Below are 19,610 nucleotides of genomic sequence, written 5' to 3'. Positions count from 1 at the left end.
CTGGAAGGAGCATCAAGAAATAGGTTCAGTCAGATATTACAGAAAGACAAGTCTTTTAAAACTTAAAGCTTCTCTTTTCACACATTTTAACTGGCCGAGAAACAGAATGCAGGAGCTCTGTAAATAGGAACAGCTTTCACCTTCAATGGCTCCTACTAGAGCAAGGCTAGGGAATGATGGCTCCTTTATGACCCGTGGACTTCGACTCCCAGAATTCTTGAGCCAGCCATGGGATTCTGGGAGTCGAAGTCCACAGGTTGTAAAGGCGCCATTGTTCCCCACCCCTGTAATAGAGACAATAAGCAGATCGTTGTTAGCAGGGCAGGTGGACTACACAGCCTAGCTTACCTGTAAAGCAGAGGTATACAACTTCACATTCTAGAACAGAGTTTTCCCCATGCTGGCTGAGGAATTCTGGGAGTTGGAGTCTATGCATCTGAAAGTTGCCAAATTTTAAAAACACTGTCCTAGAACAGTGGTGGCTAACCTTTTTGGGCTCCTGTGCTGAAAATTGTGTGCACACTTGCTCGCATGCCAGCTCCCAGAAGGCAATGTGCGCAGCCCCCCCACGCCCTGTGCATGCACGCATGATCCCCCCACCCCCTTACCTGCACTGAGCATCCGCGTGCCTCCCAGCTGATTTTCGGCCTCCCAGAGGCTCGAGGGAAGCCTCTGCAGCCTTTGGAGGCCAAAAAATGGGCCCATTTTGCCACTTCCGGTATTTCCGGAAATACAGGTAATGATGAAAATAGGCCTGTTTTTCAGCTTCCTAAGGCTGCAGAGGCTTCCCTCGAGCCTCTGGGAGGCCGAAAAAGGCCTCAAGTGGGCTGAAAATCAGCTGGGAGCGTGCACATACGCAGTGAGGTAAGTTTGGCTGGGGCTCAAATAGTTCTGCATGCCACCTGTGGCACGCATGCCATAGGTTCTCCATCACGGTCCTAGAATCTGCTGCTGCCTCTCAAGGTTTTGAGTACAGTCTCCTCAGCTCAAACCAAAGTGGTCACTAATTTGTAATTTTTAAGTGCACAACTTAACTTTGCTCAAGTTTCAGAGCAAATAAAATGAAACTGAAGTCAGATTTCTGGCCTGGGTCTGCTATTGTTTTAGACTGCAACCCTCAGCATGCAATTAAAAAGCCAAATGTGGCCCTCAGCCTGGAACACAGTTCATGACTCCTCAGTAAAACCCCGTGAGGTAAGTTAGGCTGATAGACAGTGAGCCTTTCTGTGAACTTTCTGGTTAAGCAGGGATTTGAACATGGATCCTGGTAGTTAATCTTAACTCTACCCCTTTAGCATTCATTACGAAAGATTGGTTACTTTATCCCCTTTATGATTTTACTTATGAAATAGTTTTCATCATTACATAATTAGGTTGTGCTACTATTCAGGAGATAATTTCCATCCCTGGAAAAAAAGATATGGAATTGTGAGGTTCCAGAGGGTCACTGAATATATAACAGTAATTGCATAAGTCTTTAGCATTCCATAAATGTGACATCTCCATATCCACTGCTATTAACTAGAGGTAGAAATATGTCTTCCTTGTTTTCAAGAGTTAGCAACAGCAATAACACTTAGACTTATACATCTCTTCATAGACTTTATAGCCCTTTCTCAGTGGTTTACAGAGTCAGCATATTGCCCCCAACAATCTGGGTCCTCATTTTACTGACCTTGGAAGGATGGAAGGCTGAGTCAACTTTGAGCCAGTCAGGATTGAACTCCTGGCACTGGGCAGAATTAGCCTACAATACTGCCTTCTATCCACTGTGCCTCCAAGCTCTTAAAAGCGGTATCTGCTATAGGAAAACCTTAAAAAGCTCCCATAACCCAATACATACTGAATTCCCTTCAGGTCGTCCATGGATAAATGATTAAGAGTCACTCCTTTGCTCTCAGCTAAATGGACTGCTTTCCCCACAACAGTGTGGGCTTGTCTGAACGGCACCTGGAACACAAGGGGAACAAAATCAGGAGGCTTAAATATTGTTCTGTCTAATTTTTACCCTCAAAAGATCCCCGGCATTCTGAAGCTGGCATTTCAGTGCTGACATTTCCAACTATTTCTGTGCCGTACAGAATGTGGCACAGACATGAAATGCAAAACCCAACGGCAGCACCATTTATGAAGGCTCTTGGATCCCTGCTGGGATATTCTTTAGAGTTGGGCAACCCTATAAATCCATTAAATAAAATAACAGATACTGGAGGAAGGTACAGACTTGTCAGTATAGCCAGCAATTCCTCAGGCTGAACGTTTTCTCCAATATTTCTTCAGGGTGGTAAGAACGGATGCCCAACCCATTTCTTGCCCAGCTACATCCTGTGCCATTGGAGTCATGGTCTTGGCACATGGATATAAGTGAGTGAGTTAGTTATGAATACATGGATACATATAAGAAAAATAAAATATAAATATAAAAGAAACAATAGGACAGGGATGGTAGGCACGTTGGTGCGCTTGTGCACGCCCCCTACAGACCTCTTAGGAAAGGAGTGAGGTCAATAGTAGGCAGTCTAAGGTTAAAGTTTTTGGGGTTTGGGGAAGAAACTACAGAGTCGGGTAGAGTACTCCAGACATTGACCACTCTATTGCTGAAGTCGTATTTCCTGCAATCAAGTTTGGTGCGATTAACCTTGAGTTTGTATCTATTGTTTGCTCTTGTGTTGTTATGGTTGAAGCTGAAGTATTCATTGACAGGTTGGACATTGCAATGTATGATTTTATATACTATACTTAGATTGGACCGAAGGCAGCGTAGTTCTAGGTTTTCTAGGTCTAGAATTTCGAGTCTGGTGGCATAAGGTATTCTGCAACGAGTAGAGGAGCGGAGAATTCTTCTTGTGAAATATTTCTGGACTTTCTCAACTGTGTTAATATCAGATACGTAATGTGGGTTCCAGACTGATGAGCTGTATTCGAGTATTGGTCTAGCAAATGTTTTGTATGCTCTAGTTATTAGTGTAATATTACCAGAGAAAAGGCTACATAAGATTAGGTTAACAACTCTTAATGCCTTTTTTGGCTATGTAGTTACAGTGGGCTCTAGCACTTAGGTCATTTGAGATGAGTACTCCAAGATCCTTGACAGTGTTTGGTTCATCAACAAGGTCTTGACTATTCAGCCTGTATTTTTTTTTTTTGATTTTTTTTTTCCAATATGTAGGACAGAGCATTTATTTGTTGAGATTTGAAGTTGCCATTTGTTTGGCCATTCTGATACATAGTCAAGGTCTTTTTGAAGGGTAGCAGTATTGTCTGTGGTGTTGAATAGCTTTACATCATCAGTGAAGAGAACGCAGTTGCTCTTGATATGATCACAAAGGTCATTTATGTAGAGTATGAAAAGAGTTGGTCCTAGAACACTGCCTTGGGGGACACCACTATTGACAGGTACAGAATTTGATAGGACGCTCCCAATTTTTACCATTTGTTGTCTGTTTGACAGGAATGCTTCTATCCAGTTATAGTCTGTTCCCTACAAGCTTGGATACTCACGCCTTTGCGCACCAAATAGTAAGCAAGATCTGTAGACAACATTTCATGGGTCAGGGCTCTTTCCATGTTATCTCTGTTGATCTAGGCAAATGAATGAAAGAATGGTGAGAAGGAATCATAATTAACACATGCTAAGCTAGTCAAAGTGAATGAATATTTTTAACCATTATTAAAAAAAAAACTCAACGTGACAGTTACATTCAACTTGGCAAAAGCATAATGGGACTTCTGCTCCTTGAGTGTCAAATGTAGTTGTCGGATGGAATAAAAGGGAAAGGTTTTTGGAGATTCAGAGAAAAATATTTAAGCCATTCCAGCCAATAGGATAGCCCATCCTTTTGAAACGCTCACCTGGAGAGTGGAGATAACTCCGGTGGTAACTTTAAGCACAGTGCTCAGGGTATCCATCACATCCATCACAGCTTCCTTATCTTCCTATTTGTAAAAAAAAAGGTTGAAAGAGGGTTACCTAAGAAGATAATGGCTGGTAGGGGAAGAACATCCTCTGGCCCCAACATCTGGTATTTCAGTGCATGTGGAAGCTGATATACAGGTGAAACTTGAAAAATTAGAATATTGTGCAAAAGTTCATTTATTTCAGTAATGCAACTTAAAAGATGAAACTAATATATGAGATAGACACATTACATGCAAAGCAAAATAGTTCAAGCCGCGATTTGTCATAATTGTGATGATTATGGCTTACAGCTCATGAAAACCCCAAATCCACAATCTCAGAAAATTAGAATATTACATGCAATCAATAAAACAAGGATTGTACATAGAACAATATCGGACCTCTGAAAAGTATAAGCATGCATATGTACTCAGTACTTGGTTTGGGCCCCTTTTGCAGCAATTACTGCCTCAATGCGGTGTGGCATGGAAGCTATCAGCCTGTGGCACTGTTGAGGTGTTATGGAAGACCAGGATGCTTCAATAGCAGCCTTCAGCTCTTCTGCATAGTTCAATCTCATGTCTCTCATCTTTCTCTTGGCAATGCCCCATAGATTCTCTACGGGGTTCAGGTCAGGAGAGTTTGCTGGCCAATCAAGCACAGTAATCCCATGGTCATTGAACCAGGTTTGGTGCTTTTGGCAGTGTGGTCAGGTGCCAAGTCCTGCTGGAAAATGAAGTCAGCATCCCCATAAAGCTCGTCTGCGGAAGGAAGCATGAAGTGCTCCAAAATCTCCTGGTAGACAGCTGTGTTGACCCTGGACTTAATGAAACACAGTGGACCAATACCAGCAGATGACATGGCTCCCCAAATCAACACAGACTGTGGAAACTTCACACTGGACTTCAAGCCTCTTGCAGTGTGTGCCTCTCCATTCTTCCTCCAGATTCTGGGTCCTTGGTTTCCAAATGAGATGCAAAAGTTGCTCTCATCAGAAAAGAGGACTTTGGACCACTGAACAACAGACCAGGTCTGTTTTTCTTTAGCCCAGGTAAGACGCTTCTGACGTTTGTTGTTCAGGAGCGGCTTGACAAGAGGAATACGACATTTGAAGCCCATGTCCAGGATCCGTCTGTGTGTAGTAGCTCTTGATGCACTGACTCCAGCCTCAGTCCACTCCTTGTGAAAGTCCCCAACACTTTTGAACGGCCTTTTCCCTGACAATCCTCTCCAGGCTGCAGTCATCCCTGCTGCTTGTGCACCTTTTTCTTCCACACTTTCCCCTCCCACATAACTTTCTATTAATGTGCTTTGATACAGCACTTTGGGAACATCCAACTTCTTTTGCAATTACCTTTTGAGGCTTTCCCTCCTTATGGGGGGTGTCATTGATGGTTTTCTGCACAACTGTCAGGTCAGCAGTCTTTCCCATGATTGTGATTCCTACTGAACCAGACTGAGAGACCATTTAAAGGCTCAGGAACCCTTTGCAGGTGTTATGGCTTAATTAGCTGATTAGAGTGGGACACTTTGAGCCTAGAATATTGAACCTTTTCACAATATTCTAATTTTCTGAGATTGTGGATTTGGGGTTTTCATGAGCTGTAAGCCATAATCATCACAGTTATGACAAATCACGGCTTGAACTATCTTGCTTTGCATGTAATGAGTCTATCTCATATATTAGGTTCACCTTTTAAGTTGCATTACTGAAATAAATGAACTTTTGCACGATATTCTAATTTTTTGAGTTTCACCTGTACTATGGGGAGAAACTTCTTTTCTACCTTATACAAGGGTTGTCTCCCAGGGTAAGACTCAAAGTCACCTTGGCCTAGTATCCAGTTTCCAGTAATGACAAGATCCTTAGTAAGCTCCAGAACTAGAATATAAACCTCCTCCAAACATGGCAATTCTGATAATAATCATACACAGATCCTCCCCCAATAATGATCACAAGGGCCAAATGTCAGAAAAGCAACTCTATATTTGCTAACCCTCAAGCAATATTCAGTGGCTGCATTCATGTAATCCTTTGAATACGGATATTGAATTAAGCTATTTTCTAGATTTGCACCTTAGATTGCATGACAAACTAACCTGTTAGCCATAACACAGATGCACAAAACATTAATCAACCTTAGCATGTTATGCATGTCTATCTCCTAGGTACAGGGGTGTCAAACTGGTGGCCTGTGAGCTGGATGCATCACACCCAGGCCACACCCACCCAAGCTCTACAAAGGGAAAAAATGTCATGAAACGTCACGTGACACCGCAAGTTTGACACCCGTGCCCTAGGATTTTTTTATCTGATTAAGTATGTTGTGTGAACACAATCTAATTACTTCAGCTTAGACTATCCTAAAAAGGATCTGACTGGAGCAGAAGACATCCTATCTAGGTCAAGACTCTCTGAAAGTGGTAAATTGCCAAAAAAGAAAATTATTTCACAACAAATTAAACTTTAAATTAAACAATGGCAGCTGTCTTTGTTAATAGTAAGAGAAATGGACGTAAAAATGAATTGTGCAGAACAAAACCATTTTGAATTTTGTAAATAAGCCAGGGAAATGGTTGGCAGGAATGTTATCAAATTGGCAAAATCGATTTAGACCTCACAAAAAACACAGATAATTGTGAACGGCTGAAGAATTCTGGGAATTGAAGTTCACACGTCTTAAATTTGCTGAGGTTAAGAAGAAGCACTAGCCTAAGCTAGCCTAGGTGCTATAAGCTCACCAGCTGCTTTGTGGATCTTATCAGCCCAAAGTCTACCTTTATCCCATCCTAAAGAATTGTCCCAAAACCACTTGAATCCAAGCATTGTTCTCCTCTTGCAGCAGGAAGTTAGGAAGAATCACATCTACATAGCCTAAAATCAGCTGAATATGCAGAGAAGCAGCAAATAGAGCAAGCCTTGATGATCAGATGGAAAGAATCCCATCACCATATTGGCAAAAATATATATCAGAAAATAAAATACAAGCTGAATAGTCAAGACCTTGTTGATGATCCAAGCTCTGTAAAGGACATTTGAATATTCATCTCTAATGATCTAAGTGCTAGAGCCCACTGTAACTACATAGCCAAAAAGGCATTAAGAGTTGTTAACCTAATCCTACATAGCTTTTTCTTTGGTAATAACACACTACTAACTAGAGCATACAAAACATTTGCTAGACCAATACTTGAATACAGCTCATCAGTCTGGAACCCACATTACATATCTGATATTAGCACAGTTGAGAAAGTCCAGAAATATTTCACAAGAAGAGTTCTCCACTCGTCTATTCGTTGTAGAATACCTTATGCCACCAGATTCGAAATTCTAGACCTAGAAAACCTAGAACTACGCCATCTTCAGTCCAATCTAAGTATAGTATATAAAATCATACATTGCAATGTCCAACCTGTCAATGAATACTTCAGCTTCAACCATAACAACACAAGAGCACACAATAGATACAAACTCAAGGTTAACTGCACCAAACTTGATTGCAGGAAATATGACTTCAGCAACAGAGTGGTCAATGTCTGGAATACTCTACCCGACTCTGTGGTTTCTTCCCCAAACCCCAAAAACTTTAACCTTAGACTGCCTACTATTGACCTCACCCCTTTCCTAAGAGGTCTGTAGGGGGCGTGCATAAGCGCACCAACGTGCCTGCCGTCCCTGTCCTATTGTTTCTTTTATTTTTCTTATATGTACCCATTTCATGTATTCATAACTATGTATACACTTATACCTATTATCTTGTAAGCGAATGACAAATCAAAATAAATAAATAAATAAATAAATTTACCTGCAGATCCTTGTTATAGGTACTGGGAAGTCCTTTCAGAATCACAAGGAGTCCAGTAGCCTGCAAGAGGTCCAAAAAGCTCTGTTAAAATTCCCAGTTATTCTAGCCCCACTCCAACCGCACAGTTTCATGAATGCTCATTTTCTCAGAAAGCCTGCATTAGCTTCCTTTCCAGACTCCTGCTCCACCCTCAGTTTACATTGAATATTTAACTTTTAAAAATAGGAGCTATAATTGTGTAACATCCTTCCTTCTGTGGGTCATCCCAAAGTTTTTTTTTTTTTCAAAAGGCAACTGGACTTTGTTTTTCCTTGAAGATGTTTCGCTTCTCCACTGAGCCGAAGGGAGAATCCAGGATGGGTAGCCTCTAGTCTCCTAGCTCTGCAGACCGAGTTGAAAAACTGAGGACACCCCACCCCCGGTAACCGTCCCCAGTTCTTCACTCGGTCTCAGCGTGTTCAGACCACCCTTTAAGGGCTCCGAATAGTTAAGATTGTAGAAGAATTGAGGTTTTTTTTTCCCCCTTTTCGAGTGGCTTAGAGCAGGTTTGACAGCTAGTCGGCTTGCCAGTTAGCACTTTTTTTTTTTTTGCTTTTTTTTTTTTTTGACTGCCTTTTTAAAAAATTATTTGCTGGAAGACTGGTTTTTGGAATTGTGATTGTAAATTTGGTTGGAGGTGCCCCTGAGAGCCTGTGTGGCCCGGGCTGGGAGCATGAGGGTCAGTGTCTTATTCAACTCACTTTCTCCCGGTCCGTTCTTATTGATCTGTGCTAGCTGCAAAAACCACAAGGCGCTTCTGCCCCTTTTCGGCATCGGCGGCCATTTCAGACGTTTAGGGACAATTCTGCAGTTCGACTCCAGGATTGTCCCTTGGGGGGGGTACTGGCCATCTGGATTGAATCCTGACCCCCTGTCCAGTCACCAGAGCACCCTGGCAGCTGTGAGACGCTTGACACTGCCAATTTGATTGCGGTGCAGCCAGCACTGGCTCACAAGCCTCTGATCCGTCAGGGCTTGTAGCAATTTTAAAGAGTCAGCCATTTTTTTTTTCCTTTTTGCTTTGACTCTTGCCTTAAATTACGGAACTGTGCTGAGCTCACCACTTCTGGGTCACACTAGCCTCCTGAAGTGGTGGACAGCTGCTGTGACCAAAGCAGACAGCTTTAGATCAAATAAATTTTGTTTTTATTTTTCTTTTGCCCCTTTTTTCCTTTTCTCTCTCCCTGTCAGTGACAATTATTTTTGGCGGGCTCAAAATAGCCGCCAGGGGAGCTGGCCGAGAATTATCAGCTCCTCAGCAGAGTAGGGAGAAAGTTGCAAGGAGATCAACTAAGTCCAGGTCTGTGGGGCTGGAGGCAGCAGCTAGGATCAGAGCTAGGACCCTAGCCACTAAAAGACCCTGTAGGGCAGAGGATAGGCAGGCCAGGCATAGACAAAAAGCCCTAGATAAAAAGTTTGATAAGGTGGTGAGAGACTCCAAGATGGCTGAAAACAGGGCCATCTCTCCTCTGCTCCCACAAGATGGCAGGAAGCAAAACCAATTGGCAGACAGACAATATTTGACTGCCTGATATCCTGGTGGCTCAAGTACTCAGGATTTGCAGGGAAACCTCCAAATCAAGGCAAAAGCCACTCATAATAATTCTGGGCCACCACAAGGATTTTTGATTGCTGCACCTGGAAGCCAAGCCTCCAGCAGAACCAGACCTGCGCCTGAAAATAAGGCCTGAGGAGGCAAGGCAAGAGATGCCATCCTTCATGAGAGGATCTCCCAAACAATTAGACAAGAATTTCAGGCTTAAATCAACCAGCTGCACCAGCTGCCTGGTTTGGACACCAACAGAGGCGTTCCTCAGGGGCAGGGGCAGGCTTCTGCAGAACAGCCGACTACTTCAGAAATAGTTCTGCATCCCCTTCGGAAAGAAGCCAGTCTTATGTTTCCGAGAGGGACCTCCTTCCAGAGAGGGCTTTTCGGATGGGGAGTCGGAGGTAGCAGGTCCCCCCTCCTTTAAGGACCTTTTCCAGCTGGCTCGCTCCAAGACTCTGCTGGTTAAGGCTAAGAGCATGGTTCATCTTAAAAAAAGGGACAAGGTCACTGGGATCTTCCCCCAGAGGGGGAGGATCAGGAAGATTACATATTCACTGAGAAAGCATCTGTGGTGGACGCTGTACCTGTGCCCCAGACATTTATGAATGTGATTGAAAAGCAGTGGGAGTCCCCTGGGGGGGGGGTACACTCGCCCCAGTGGGTATGAGTTTACCTTATTTAATGGGTGGCTGTGGCAGCTGCAGGGTAGAATCCCACCTAAGGACCTCAGGGTGCATCAGGACTTAAATAAGATAATAGCCGCAGCTCAATCGACAGCTAATACCACCCTCATGTCAGCCAAAACTTCTTCCAGAGCCATGGCCTCATCTGTAACAGCATCTAGGCTCATCTGGCTAAGAAACTGGCAGATGGATGCCAGAAACAAATGGAAGCTGGCGTTTGTTCCCTTCAAGGGAGAGAGGCTTTTTGGGAAGGCTCTGGATCCCATTTTTTGATGGAAACCAGGGACAAGTGAAAGATCCTGCCCTCCAAGGGGAGGCGTTTTGATTACAGGTCTCCACCCTACTACAGAAAGCCCTCCTTTAAACAGGGGGAAGCTGGGGCAAGCTTTCCCCGTCAAAGTAGGCCCTTCTTCCAAAGATCCTCATTTCAGGCCGATACTGGCCTTTGCCACCAGAGGGCATCAGAGGCAAGATGACAGAAGGTCCTTTCGGGGTTCCAACAGACCTTTTAGATGCAACAAGTGACACCCAAGCCCCCCCCCCCAGGGGGCCGTCTGGGACTGTTCTGGCAGAGGTGGGAACAGATCACGACAGACACTTGGATCCTGACAACTTTATGGTCAGGTCTCTCGGGGGTTTCTCCCCCCGCCTTTGTGTGCTGCCCCGTCTCAAGGGACCCCTCAAAGGGGGATCTCATGGAATCAGCGATCCATCATCTGCTGGACATTCGGGCCATCCATCCAGTTCCTGGAGACCAGGAGAGACAGAGGTTCTATTCAATTTGGTTTGTGATTCCAAAGGCCTCGGGGGGGTGAGGGGTGGCGAGCAATCCTCAACTTGAAAGGGCTCAACAGGCATCTAATCTACTGAAGATTCAAGGTGCACTCCCTCCACTCTTATCATACAGGGCCTGAGGGAGGGAGATTTTTTTTGGCTTCGGTAGACCTGACACAGGCCTACCTTCATGTGCCCATAGACTCCAACCACCGTCAGTTCCTGAGGTTTTGCTATGGCGGCCACCATTTTCAATACAGGGCTCTCCCGTTCGGCCTGTCATCCTTCCCATGGACTTTTACCAAGCTCCTGGCGGCCGTAGCGGTATATCTCAGATCCCTACCCATAAGGATCCTATGCTATTTGGACGACATCCTGATAGCATCCTCTTCCAGACCCCAGGCGGAGGAGGATAGGATGTCGACAATCAGGATCCTTCGAGAGCTGGGTTCTCGATAAACCTGGACACTGGTCCATATCTAACAAAATGAAATTCAATGTAGAGAAAAGTAAAGTCCTACACTTAGGCAAGAAAAACCCAAAGTACACATACAGACTGGGTGAAACCAGGCTCAATAGCAGTAACTGTGAGAGGGATCTTGGAGTCTTAGTGGACAACCAGCTAAATATGAGCCAGCAGTGTGCAACAGCAGCCAAAAAAAGCTAATGCAATCCTAAATTGTATTAACATAGGGATACAATCAAGATCAAGGGAAGTACTAATACCATTCTATAAAGCCTTAGTAAGACCACACCTAGAGTACTGCATCCAGTTTTGTTTACCACATTGTAAAAAAGATGTTGAGGCTCTAGAAAAAGTACAGAGAAGAGCAACCAGGATGATTAGGGGACTGGAGGCTAAAACATACAACGAATAGTTGCAGGAACTGGGCTTGGCTAGTCTAGTAAAGAGAAGGATCAGGGGAGACATGATAGCGGTCTTCCAATATTTGAGGGGCTGCCACAGGGAGGAAGGGGTCAAGCTATTTTCTAAAGTGGCTGCCTTGGCCTCATTTTTTTTGGTCAAGGACTCAACCACTCTGGCCCAACACCCCAGGGTGAAAGCCTTCTTTAGGGGAGCCACTAATTTGAAGCCACCGGTGGTCCACTGTTTCCCCACCTGGAATTTGCCTAGGGCCGTGCAGGCACTGACTTCTCCCCTATTTGAACCCTTGCGTGAAGTCAGCCTTCACTTAGTCAGGTTCAAGGTGCCATTCTTAGTGGCCATTATTTCGGCCAGGTGTATCTTGGAGTTGACGGCCTTATCCATCAGAAAGGACCTGTGCCTTTTCCATGCAGACAGGGTAGTTCTGCGGTTGGGCCCTACCTTTCTGCCCAGGATGAATTCCTTATTCCATCGCTCATAGGAGTTGATTTTGCCTGAGTTCTGTCCAGGGCCTATCCATGCACTGGAGAGAAAATGGGACACCTTGGACGCTAGGAGGGCCCTCCATATATACATCAAAAGGACCTCCTCTTTTAGGAGGACTGAAGCCCTGTTCGTTTCCTTTCAGCCGTCAACTTTGGGTCGCAGGGTGACACCATCTACTGTGGGTCGCTGGCTTAGAGCCTGTATTGTGAAGGCCTATCAGTTACTGGCTCTTCCTGTGCCCAGGAGAATCACTGCGCACTCAACCAGGAGTGCAGTGACCACTGCAGCCTGGACAATTCAGGCTTCGGTCTGGACTCCATTGGTCATCTGTGACTCCATTCATAAGACATTATAAAATTGACTCCTTTGCCTCAGCAGAGGCAACCTTTGGAAGATGAGTCCTGCAGGGTGTTCATGTAGAAGTGGGGACCTCCGACCAATCCATTTCCCTCCCATAGGACAGCCATCAGCCAGCTTTGGTATGTCCCATCCTGGATTCTCCCTTCGGCTCAGTGGAGAAGGGGCGTTGGTCCTACCTGAACGCTTCTTTTTGGGGAGCCGAAGGGAGAATCCAGTCCCACCCTGTATGCTGTCTGGTCAGAGTAGGGAGGAAATGTTTTTTTCTGGCAGTATCAGATAGGCTATCTGTTAGAGGATGAGGAGCAGCTGGATTCGCTTCGACGTCGTTCAGAACTGGGGACCGTTACCAGGGGGTGTGTTCTCAGTTTTTCAACTCGGTCTGCAGAGCTATGAGACTAGAGACTACCCATCCTGGATTCTCCCTTCAGCTCCCTGAGAAGAAGTGTTCAGGTAGGACCAACGCCCCTTCTCATCCATGAAACTTCTTTAGTTCTGACTGAAGTTCTGTGGGGTTTATATGTCAGGTTCTGTGGGGGGGTTTATATGTCAGGATTAACAACTTCCCTTGCAAACATATCCCTGGCTTACTAAAGCATTTCCACCAACTCAGTGTTTTTAATTGTGATGCTTCTGACACGAATAAACAAACAAACAAACTAACTGTGTTAATGAAACTTGAGCACTTACTCTTCCAATCACTCGGCCAGCCTTGCTGCGGATCAATTCAAGGCTATCTGGATTTCTCTTCTGGGGCATCAGGCTGCTCCCAGTGCTTTAACCAAAAACAAAAAAATATCATGATGCATCTGCAAATATCTCAAGTATATGCAAACATCTTGTGCATATTTCTAATGCGCAAGCAATATCTAGTTCTGCACAACTACTATTAATCTTCTCATCACTCCTTATCACCCATCCCTTCCCACTTGTGACTATATGACTGTAACTTTGTCACTTGTATTCTTACGATTTATAATGACTGTTTCCTAGTATGATTTGATTGCTTATTGTACCCTATGACTATTATTAAGTGTTGTATCTTATGATTCTTGACAAATGTATCTTTTCTTTTATGTACACTGAGAGCATTTGCACCAAGACAAATTCCTTGTGTGTCCAATCACACTTGGCCAATAAAGAATTCTATTCCTATACTAGCATGAATTCACAAATTTTCTATTCAAAGGAAGGTGGGATTATTTACTTATTTGCTTTCCAACTGAAGAGGGCGCTAGAGGAAAGGCCCTGGTGCCCAGATCTCTGGCTATGCCTACTTGGTTCACTATTGTGAACTCCATAGCTAGGTACTGTGGTCACTAATTGAAACCTCATGCGACTGCACCGGAATTATAAATTAACTTCTGTTTCCATCATTAAGTGAATCAGTGCAGTCATTAAACAAGACAGCATGTAACCACAAGTTACAATTTCACTTCTGCATTGGTTGCTAAATGAGGCAGCTGGTAAACAAGGACTGTCAGTATGTTTTTTCAACTTGACTTTTCAAATGGCTTCTGCTTCCTGAATGGTTTTATTACTGAAGTTTTACGGTTGCAATGCTTATTTAATTTGTTTTATTCAGTGTTGCACAGCAACCTGGTTTCTCAGTGGAAAGACAGTAGAACAGGGGTGTCAAACTCAAGGCCTGCAGGCCAGATCCAGCTCACAGGGAGCTTTGATCTGGCCTGCTGGGCCATCCTGCGGTGCCTCTGCCAGTGAAAACGGAGATGGAGAGGCTGTGATGGCCTCCTGCAACCCTCTGCCAGCAAAAACGGAGCTCAGGACTCCTGGGTTCCGTTTTCACTGGCAAAGCGCTTGGGTCACCCCAGGTGCCCCCGACACAAGTGAAGTTGAGCTGGCCACACCCAGTGAGGCCACACCCACCCAGCCCCCAAAGTGAAACATAACCGTGATGTGGCCCTCAATGAAATCAACTTTGGCACCCTGCAGTAGAACAATATTTTTTGAAAAAAATATTATCATTGGAGGAGCGCCAGAGAAGCTCCTCCATGCAGTATCAAAGTTACTGGACTCCAGAATGAGGCTGCTTAGAACAAGGTCTTGAAAGAATGGGAAATCCCCCCCAATTACCAATATGCATCAGAGAGAGTGATGAATCCAAATTCCTTGGTGGCATAGAGAATCAGATCTTCAGATAATCTGCTCAGGTGAACCATGATCAAGGAAGCAATGTAAAGAAACTCCACTGATAAAAGGAAGAAGGGGGAGGGAGACAGGGGGGGAAGTCATAAGTGTTGTTTCTGAGTGAAAAGCAAAGTATGCTGCCCTGGTTAGAAATAATCATTGCATAATATAAAATTAAGTGGTATTCCTAAAAGCATTCCTTGAGCCATGGTGGCACAGTGGTTAGAATGCAGTACTGCAGGCTACTTCTGCTGACTGCTGGTTGCCAGCACTTTGGATCTCACCAGGCTCAAGGTTGACTCAGCCTTCCATCCTTCTGAGGTGGGGAAAATGAGAGCCCAGATTGTGGGGGGAAATATGCTGACTCTATAAACCACTTAGAGAGGCTGTAAAGCACTGTGAAGCGGTATATACGTCTAAATGCTATTGCTATTGTTGAGACCTATAACCTCTACTGTGGTTGATTTGGCTTAGTCTTTGTTTTGGGGAGATTGGACGGGTTTTGAGTGATGACATAAAAACCTTCAATCCCTGTAAGACGTAATGCATTCATTTCACCCTTCAACCCACCCATCAAAATCAGAGCCACATTCAGGCATTCTGACTGACGTATTTGGAGTTTGCAGCTACTGTGCATGGGCCAGCACAGCTCTTGGGAGAATCACACAAGCATACCCCTGTTCAACTCCTCCACTTTTCTTTTTTCTTTTGTAATTATATTATTCTGCAACTTTCCCCACAACGGACTGCCAAAAAGAAACACAAAAACAGTGTACCTACCCACAAAGTCTCTATCGCTCACTGCATCCATGCTGTTGATGCTAATGGTGGCAAAATCCAATTCTATAATTAAAAGGGGGAGGGGGAATCAAGGATACAGTTAATTCTGGAGAATCTGGGAATAGGATTCCAACATTGGAGGGTCCCAGTTTAGAGAAGGAAAGCCATTCCCCCCACCCTCCCCCCAAAGGTTCTTCTGTTAGTATTCAGGTCTCTAACATGCTGGCATGTAAAACCAAACAGTCATGAAATTCAACATAAGTATACTCAGAATGCCTAACAGAATATTATCCCAGCAGTGCCCACAGGTGGGATCAAAAATCTTACAAATGCACAAAAGAGACAGGGCTCTGACTATGATACAGAGCTAACCAGCTTGCTGATTTTAGCCTTCTGCCAATTTTATTCATTTTTATTTATTTATTTTGTCAAGCATGCATTTGATTTTGTGTGTGTGTGTGTGTGTGTGTGTGTGTAAACATGATTATTAATACATGAAATAGATACAAATAAAAGGGAACATTAGGACAGGGATGGTAGGCACGTTGGTGTGTTTATGCACACCCCTTACAGACCTCTTAGGAATGGGGTGAAATCAACAGTAGACAGTCTAAGGTTAAAGTTTTTAGGGTTTGGGAAATAAACCACAGAATCAGTATTGACCATGCCAATTAATTAATTAGGAAATATTCCCATGGACTATTTCCTCATTAAATGAACATACGTAACATACAAGTGGGAGAAAGAAACAACATGTTTTCCCAGGACCAATACCTCTGTATGTCTCCATGCTTGAGTCCCATAAATTCTTTTGTTAGGAATGTTAACCCCACTCCCATCAAACTGTTTTAAGAACAAAGTCCCAAATGGCTTTAGAAATATTTAAAGCGGGGTTAGAGAATGAGTGGCCCTGGGATGATACCCATCTAATCTACCTGACCGATGATTGTGGAAGACCAAGGACTTGGTTTGGAAACCACTGCTGTGAAACATTAAGGATTATGTTTATCACTCTGTGTGGAAACTTCAACATACTTGTGCCTAACCCTTGATCTCATTTCATTTCCTTTGCCTTCTGGACACATACCAACTGCTTATTCAAGCAGAGACATAAAGCTTACCTCGGCGGAGCAGTTCACGGTCCAGGCCAAATGGGTTGCCAGCCAAAGCTCCACTGCAACAGAGAGAAAGATTAGATTAGAAGGAATCCTTAAAACATCTACAAAGGAGAGTTGGCCCGAATTGCATACCCCAGATCCTCTGCAATGCTCCACAATCAGAGGTGGTACTCAGCAGGTTCTGACCAGTTCTGGAGAACCGGTAGTGGAAATTTTGAGTAGTTCAGAGAATTGGTAGCGGAAATTTTGAGTAGTTCAGAATACCACCTCTGACTGGCCTTGCCCCCATTTATTTTCTGCCTCCTGAGTCCCAGCTGATCGAATGGGTCTTATTTTGTTGCCCTGCACAGGAGAATGCATCTGGAAAGAGTGGGGAGGGAATGGAGATTTTGCAATATCCTTCCCCTGCCACACCCACCAAGTCACACCCACCAAGCCACGCCACACCCACAAGCCACACCTACAGAACCAATAGTAAAAAATTTTTGAATCCCACCACTGTCTACAGTGATTGAATGCTGGAAGTTCCCTCAGTGGCATCCTATGGAACAAAGTCAGAGGATCTTTGCTTTGCTGGCCCCAATAATGTCAATAATGCCAGTCTAGCTTTGGATACCCAAGTGAGAAATCTTAAATTGCATCCTCATTTGCCTATACTTTCATTCCATTTCTTCTGTATGAATGTCCAAATGGTGAAGCACTTGGATATTTCATTATTAATTATAATGCATCTAGGCAACAAGTGTCAAACTCGCCATGTCATGTTGATGTCATGTGACGTATCGGGAGGTTTTTGCGTTTGCGGGCTGGGGTGGAGTGGCCTGTGGTATTCAGCAGGTTCTGACCAGTTCTGGAGAACCAGTAGCGGACATTTTGAGTAGTTCGGAGAACCGGCAAATCCCACCTTTGACTGGCCCCACCCCTACCTATTCTCTGCCTCCCGAGTCCCAGCTGATCAGCTGGGTCTTCTTTTATTGCCCTGCACAGGATAATGGAGCTGGAAAGCAGGTTAGTGGGGTGGGGAGGGAATGGGATTTTGCAGTATTCTTCCCCTGCCACACCCACCAAGCCACACCACGCCCACAGAACTGGTAGTAAAAAAATGTGAATCCCACCCCTGCGTGCGAATGCGTCCAGCTTGCAGGCTGCCAGTTTGACACTCCTGACCTAGGCCTTCTCTAATGATTCCCCTTACTTTTTTTAGTCAATCTCCCTATTATAGGTAGTCCTCAACTTACAACAGTTCATTTAGTAACCATTCAAAGTTACAACAGCACTGAAAAAAGTGATTTATGACCATTTTTCACACTTATGACTAGCATCCCCATGAGCATGTGATCAAAATTCAGCCACTTGGCAACTGATTCAGATTTATGATGACTGCAGTGTCCCAGGGTCACGTGGTCACTTTTTGTGACCTTCTATCAAGCAAAGTCAATGGGGAAGCTGGATCCACTTAACCACTGTGCTACTAACTTAATAACTGCAGTGATTCACTTAACAACTGTGACGGAAAGGTCATAAATTTGGACAAAACTAACTTAACAAATGTCTCACTTAGCAACAGAAATGTTTGGCTGCATTGTGGTCATAAGTTGAGGTTTACTACCTGTAGTAAACCAATATCATCCATTATCCTTGCCACCATGATTATCTCAAGGCTAACAGACCAAGGAAATAATGTTTCATGGCATATTTTCCAAGGTCATCCAAGCTGATGCTCCTACTGATAAAATAATATAGTTAAGAGGAGAATTGTGAAGAAAGCTCTCTCTGCAACCAAGGTCATTTCTCTACTATTAGGGAAAATAATGATGCAGAAGGCCAATTAGGTCATTAAAATGCTACCAAGTGTAGCAGCTATTTATCTAGGAGTGGGATTCTACCAGTTCGCACCTATTCTCTAGAACCGGTTGTTAATATTCTAAGCAGTTCAGAGAACCGGTTGTTAGAAGAAATTACTGGCCTAATCCTGTAAGGAAGGCAGGAAGGAAACATTCTGGTGTTGCTTATAGAAAGTGCCTCTCCGTTAACCCTTATTATATTCTTGGCAGGACTAGACTTCCTGTCTCTGGAGTTTTTTCCCCCTCCTTTGCTGGTACTTTGCTTGTGTGGAGTGACCATTTAAAGTTACAATGGCACTGAAAAAAGTGACTTATGACCATTTTTCACACTTATGACTGTTGCAACATACCCACAGTCATAAGAGGCCAGGAGAAGCATGCCTCAATGTGAGTGATATTGAGTTGACCACACGCAACCAATAACATGACCACCAAGCCACGCCTACCACCTAAGCCATGCCCACAGAACCAATTGTTAAAAAATTTGAATCCCACCCCTGTATTTATCCCTATTAGACCACCACCCGTGGTGCAGGACGACCGACTAGGCCACACCCATCATGGCCAAATCCACCCAGCAACTGGGCAGAGAACCCTTTGCTAAAATTTGTGAAGCCCACCCCTGCCTATTACATCATAGTTTGCAAGTAGTCTGTATAATTACTCCCCACATAGGAAATAATAATATTTTAAAGGTTAGAAGTGACTTTTTTCAATTAAAGTTAGCAAAGGTTTGTACAGTCAGAAGCCCTAGTAATGTCAAAAAATGATGGGTGTATTCATGCCCCCTCCTCCATTCTTCTTTGTCCTTCTGCTTTAGGGCAAAACAGCCAAATTATGATTCTCTCGTCAATCTGTGTGATGTAAGTTTTTTATGTGATTGCACAGACCTATTTCTGGAAACCAAGTTGAATACAATAACAGACTGGCTAAACTGAGTGCTTGCAAACATAATTGAGAGGGAGGAATTCTATTTTTCTCACCTACATTAAAATTTCTTGGCTTAGATATGTCCACAGAAAGTTAGTTTGACCTCTAGTGGCCCGTAAACATTTTCTGAGGGGGTGGGATTGCTTTTACCTTCCCAAAGGCAGAACGTTGATCCTTTTTTTAGCCTCAAAAAGGCGCTCATGGTCTCTGGTCAGAGCAACAGCAAAACTGAGGGAAAAAAAGGGGAGGGAGAAGAAGGGAGGGAGGGAAGGAGGTTCTTAGATAATTTTAATAGTTGCAGATAATAGGAAA

At 44.0% G+C, this 19,610-nt stretch overlaps 1 protein-coding gene across 1 annotated transcript in view; it reads right to left on the bottom strand.

Moving 5' to 3' along the window:
- The window catches only part of ASL (argininosuccinate lyase), a 37,808-nt gene that overhangs the window by 248 nt on the left and 17,950 nt on the right, over window positions 1-19,610 (bottom strand). Inside the window, exons 8-16 of the mRNA XM_026671700.2 lie at window positions 19,449-19,526; window positions 16,528-16,580; window positions 15,407-15,469; window positions 14,573-14,687; window positions 13,169-13,253; window positions 7,705-7,764; window positions 3,853-3,936; window positions 3,502-3,582; window positions 1,844-1,950 (exon numbers count right to left, since the gene is read on the bottom strand). Of these exons, the coding sequence (XP_026527485.1) occupies window positions 1,844-1,950; window positions 3,502-3,582; window positions 3,853-3,936; window positions 7,705-7,764; window positions 13,169-13,253; window positions 14,573-14,687; window positions 15,407-15,469; window positions 16,528-16,580; window positions 19,449-19,526 (726 nt within the window). The remainder of the gene's footprint in view (window positions 1-1,843; window positions 1,951-3,501; window positions 3,583-3,852; window positions 3,937-7,704; window positions 7,765-13,168; window positions 13,254-14,572; window positions 14,688-15,406; window positions 15,470-16,527; window positions 16,581-19,448; window positions 19,527-19,610) is intronic.

Source organism: Notechis scutatus, chromosome 1 (assembly GCF_049901735.1).
Source record: "Notechis scutatus isolate UNSWTSFEM ecotype Mainland chromosome 1, rNotScu1.2, whole genome shotgun sequence".
Taxonomy (NCBI): domain Eukaryota; kingdom Metazoa; phylum Chordata; class Lepidosauria; order Squamata; family Elapidae; genus Notechis; species Notechis scutatus.
This window is presented reverse-complemented; position numbering and strand designations above follow the sequence as displayed.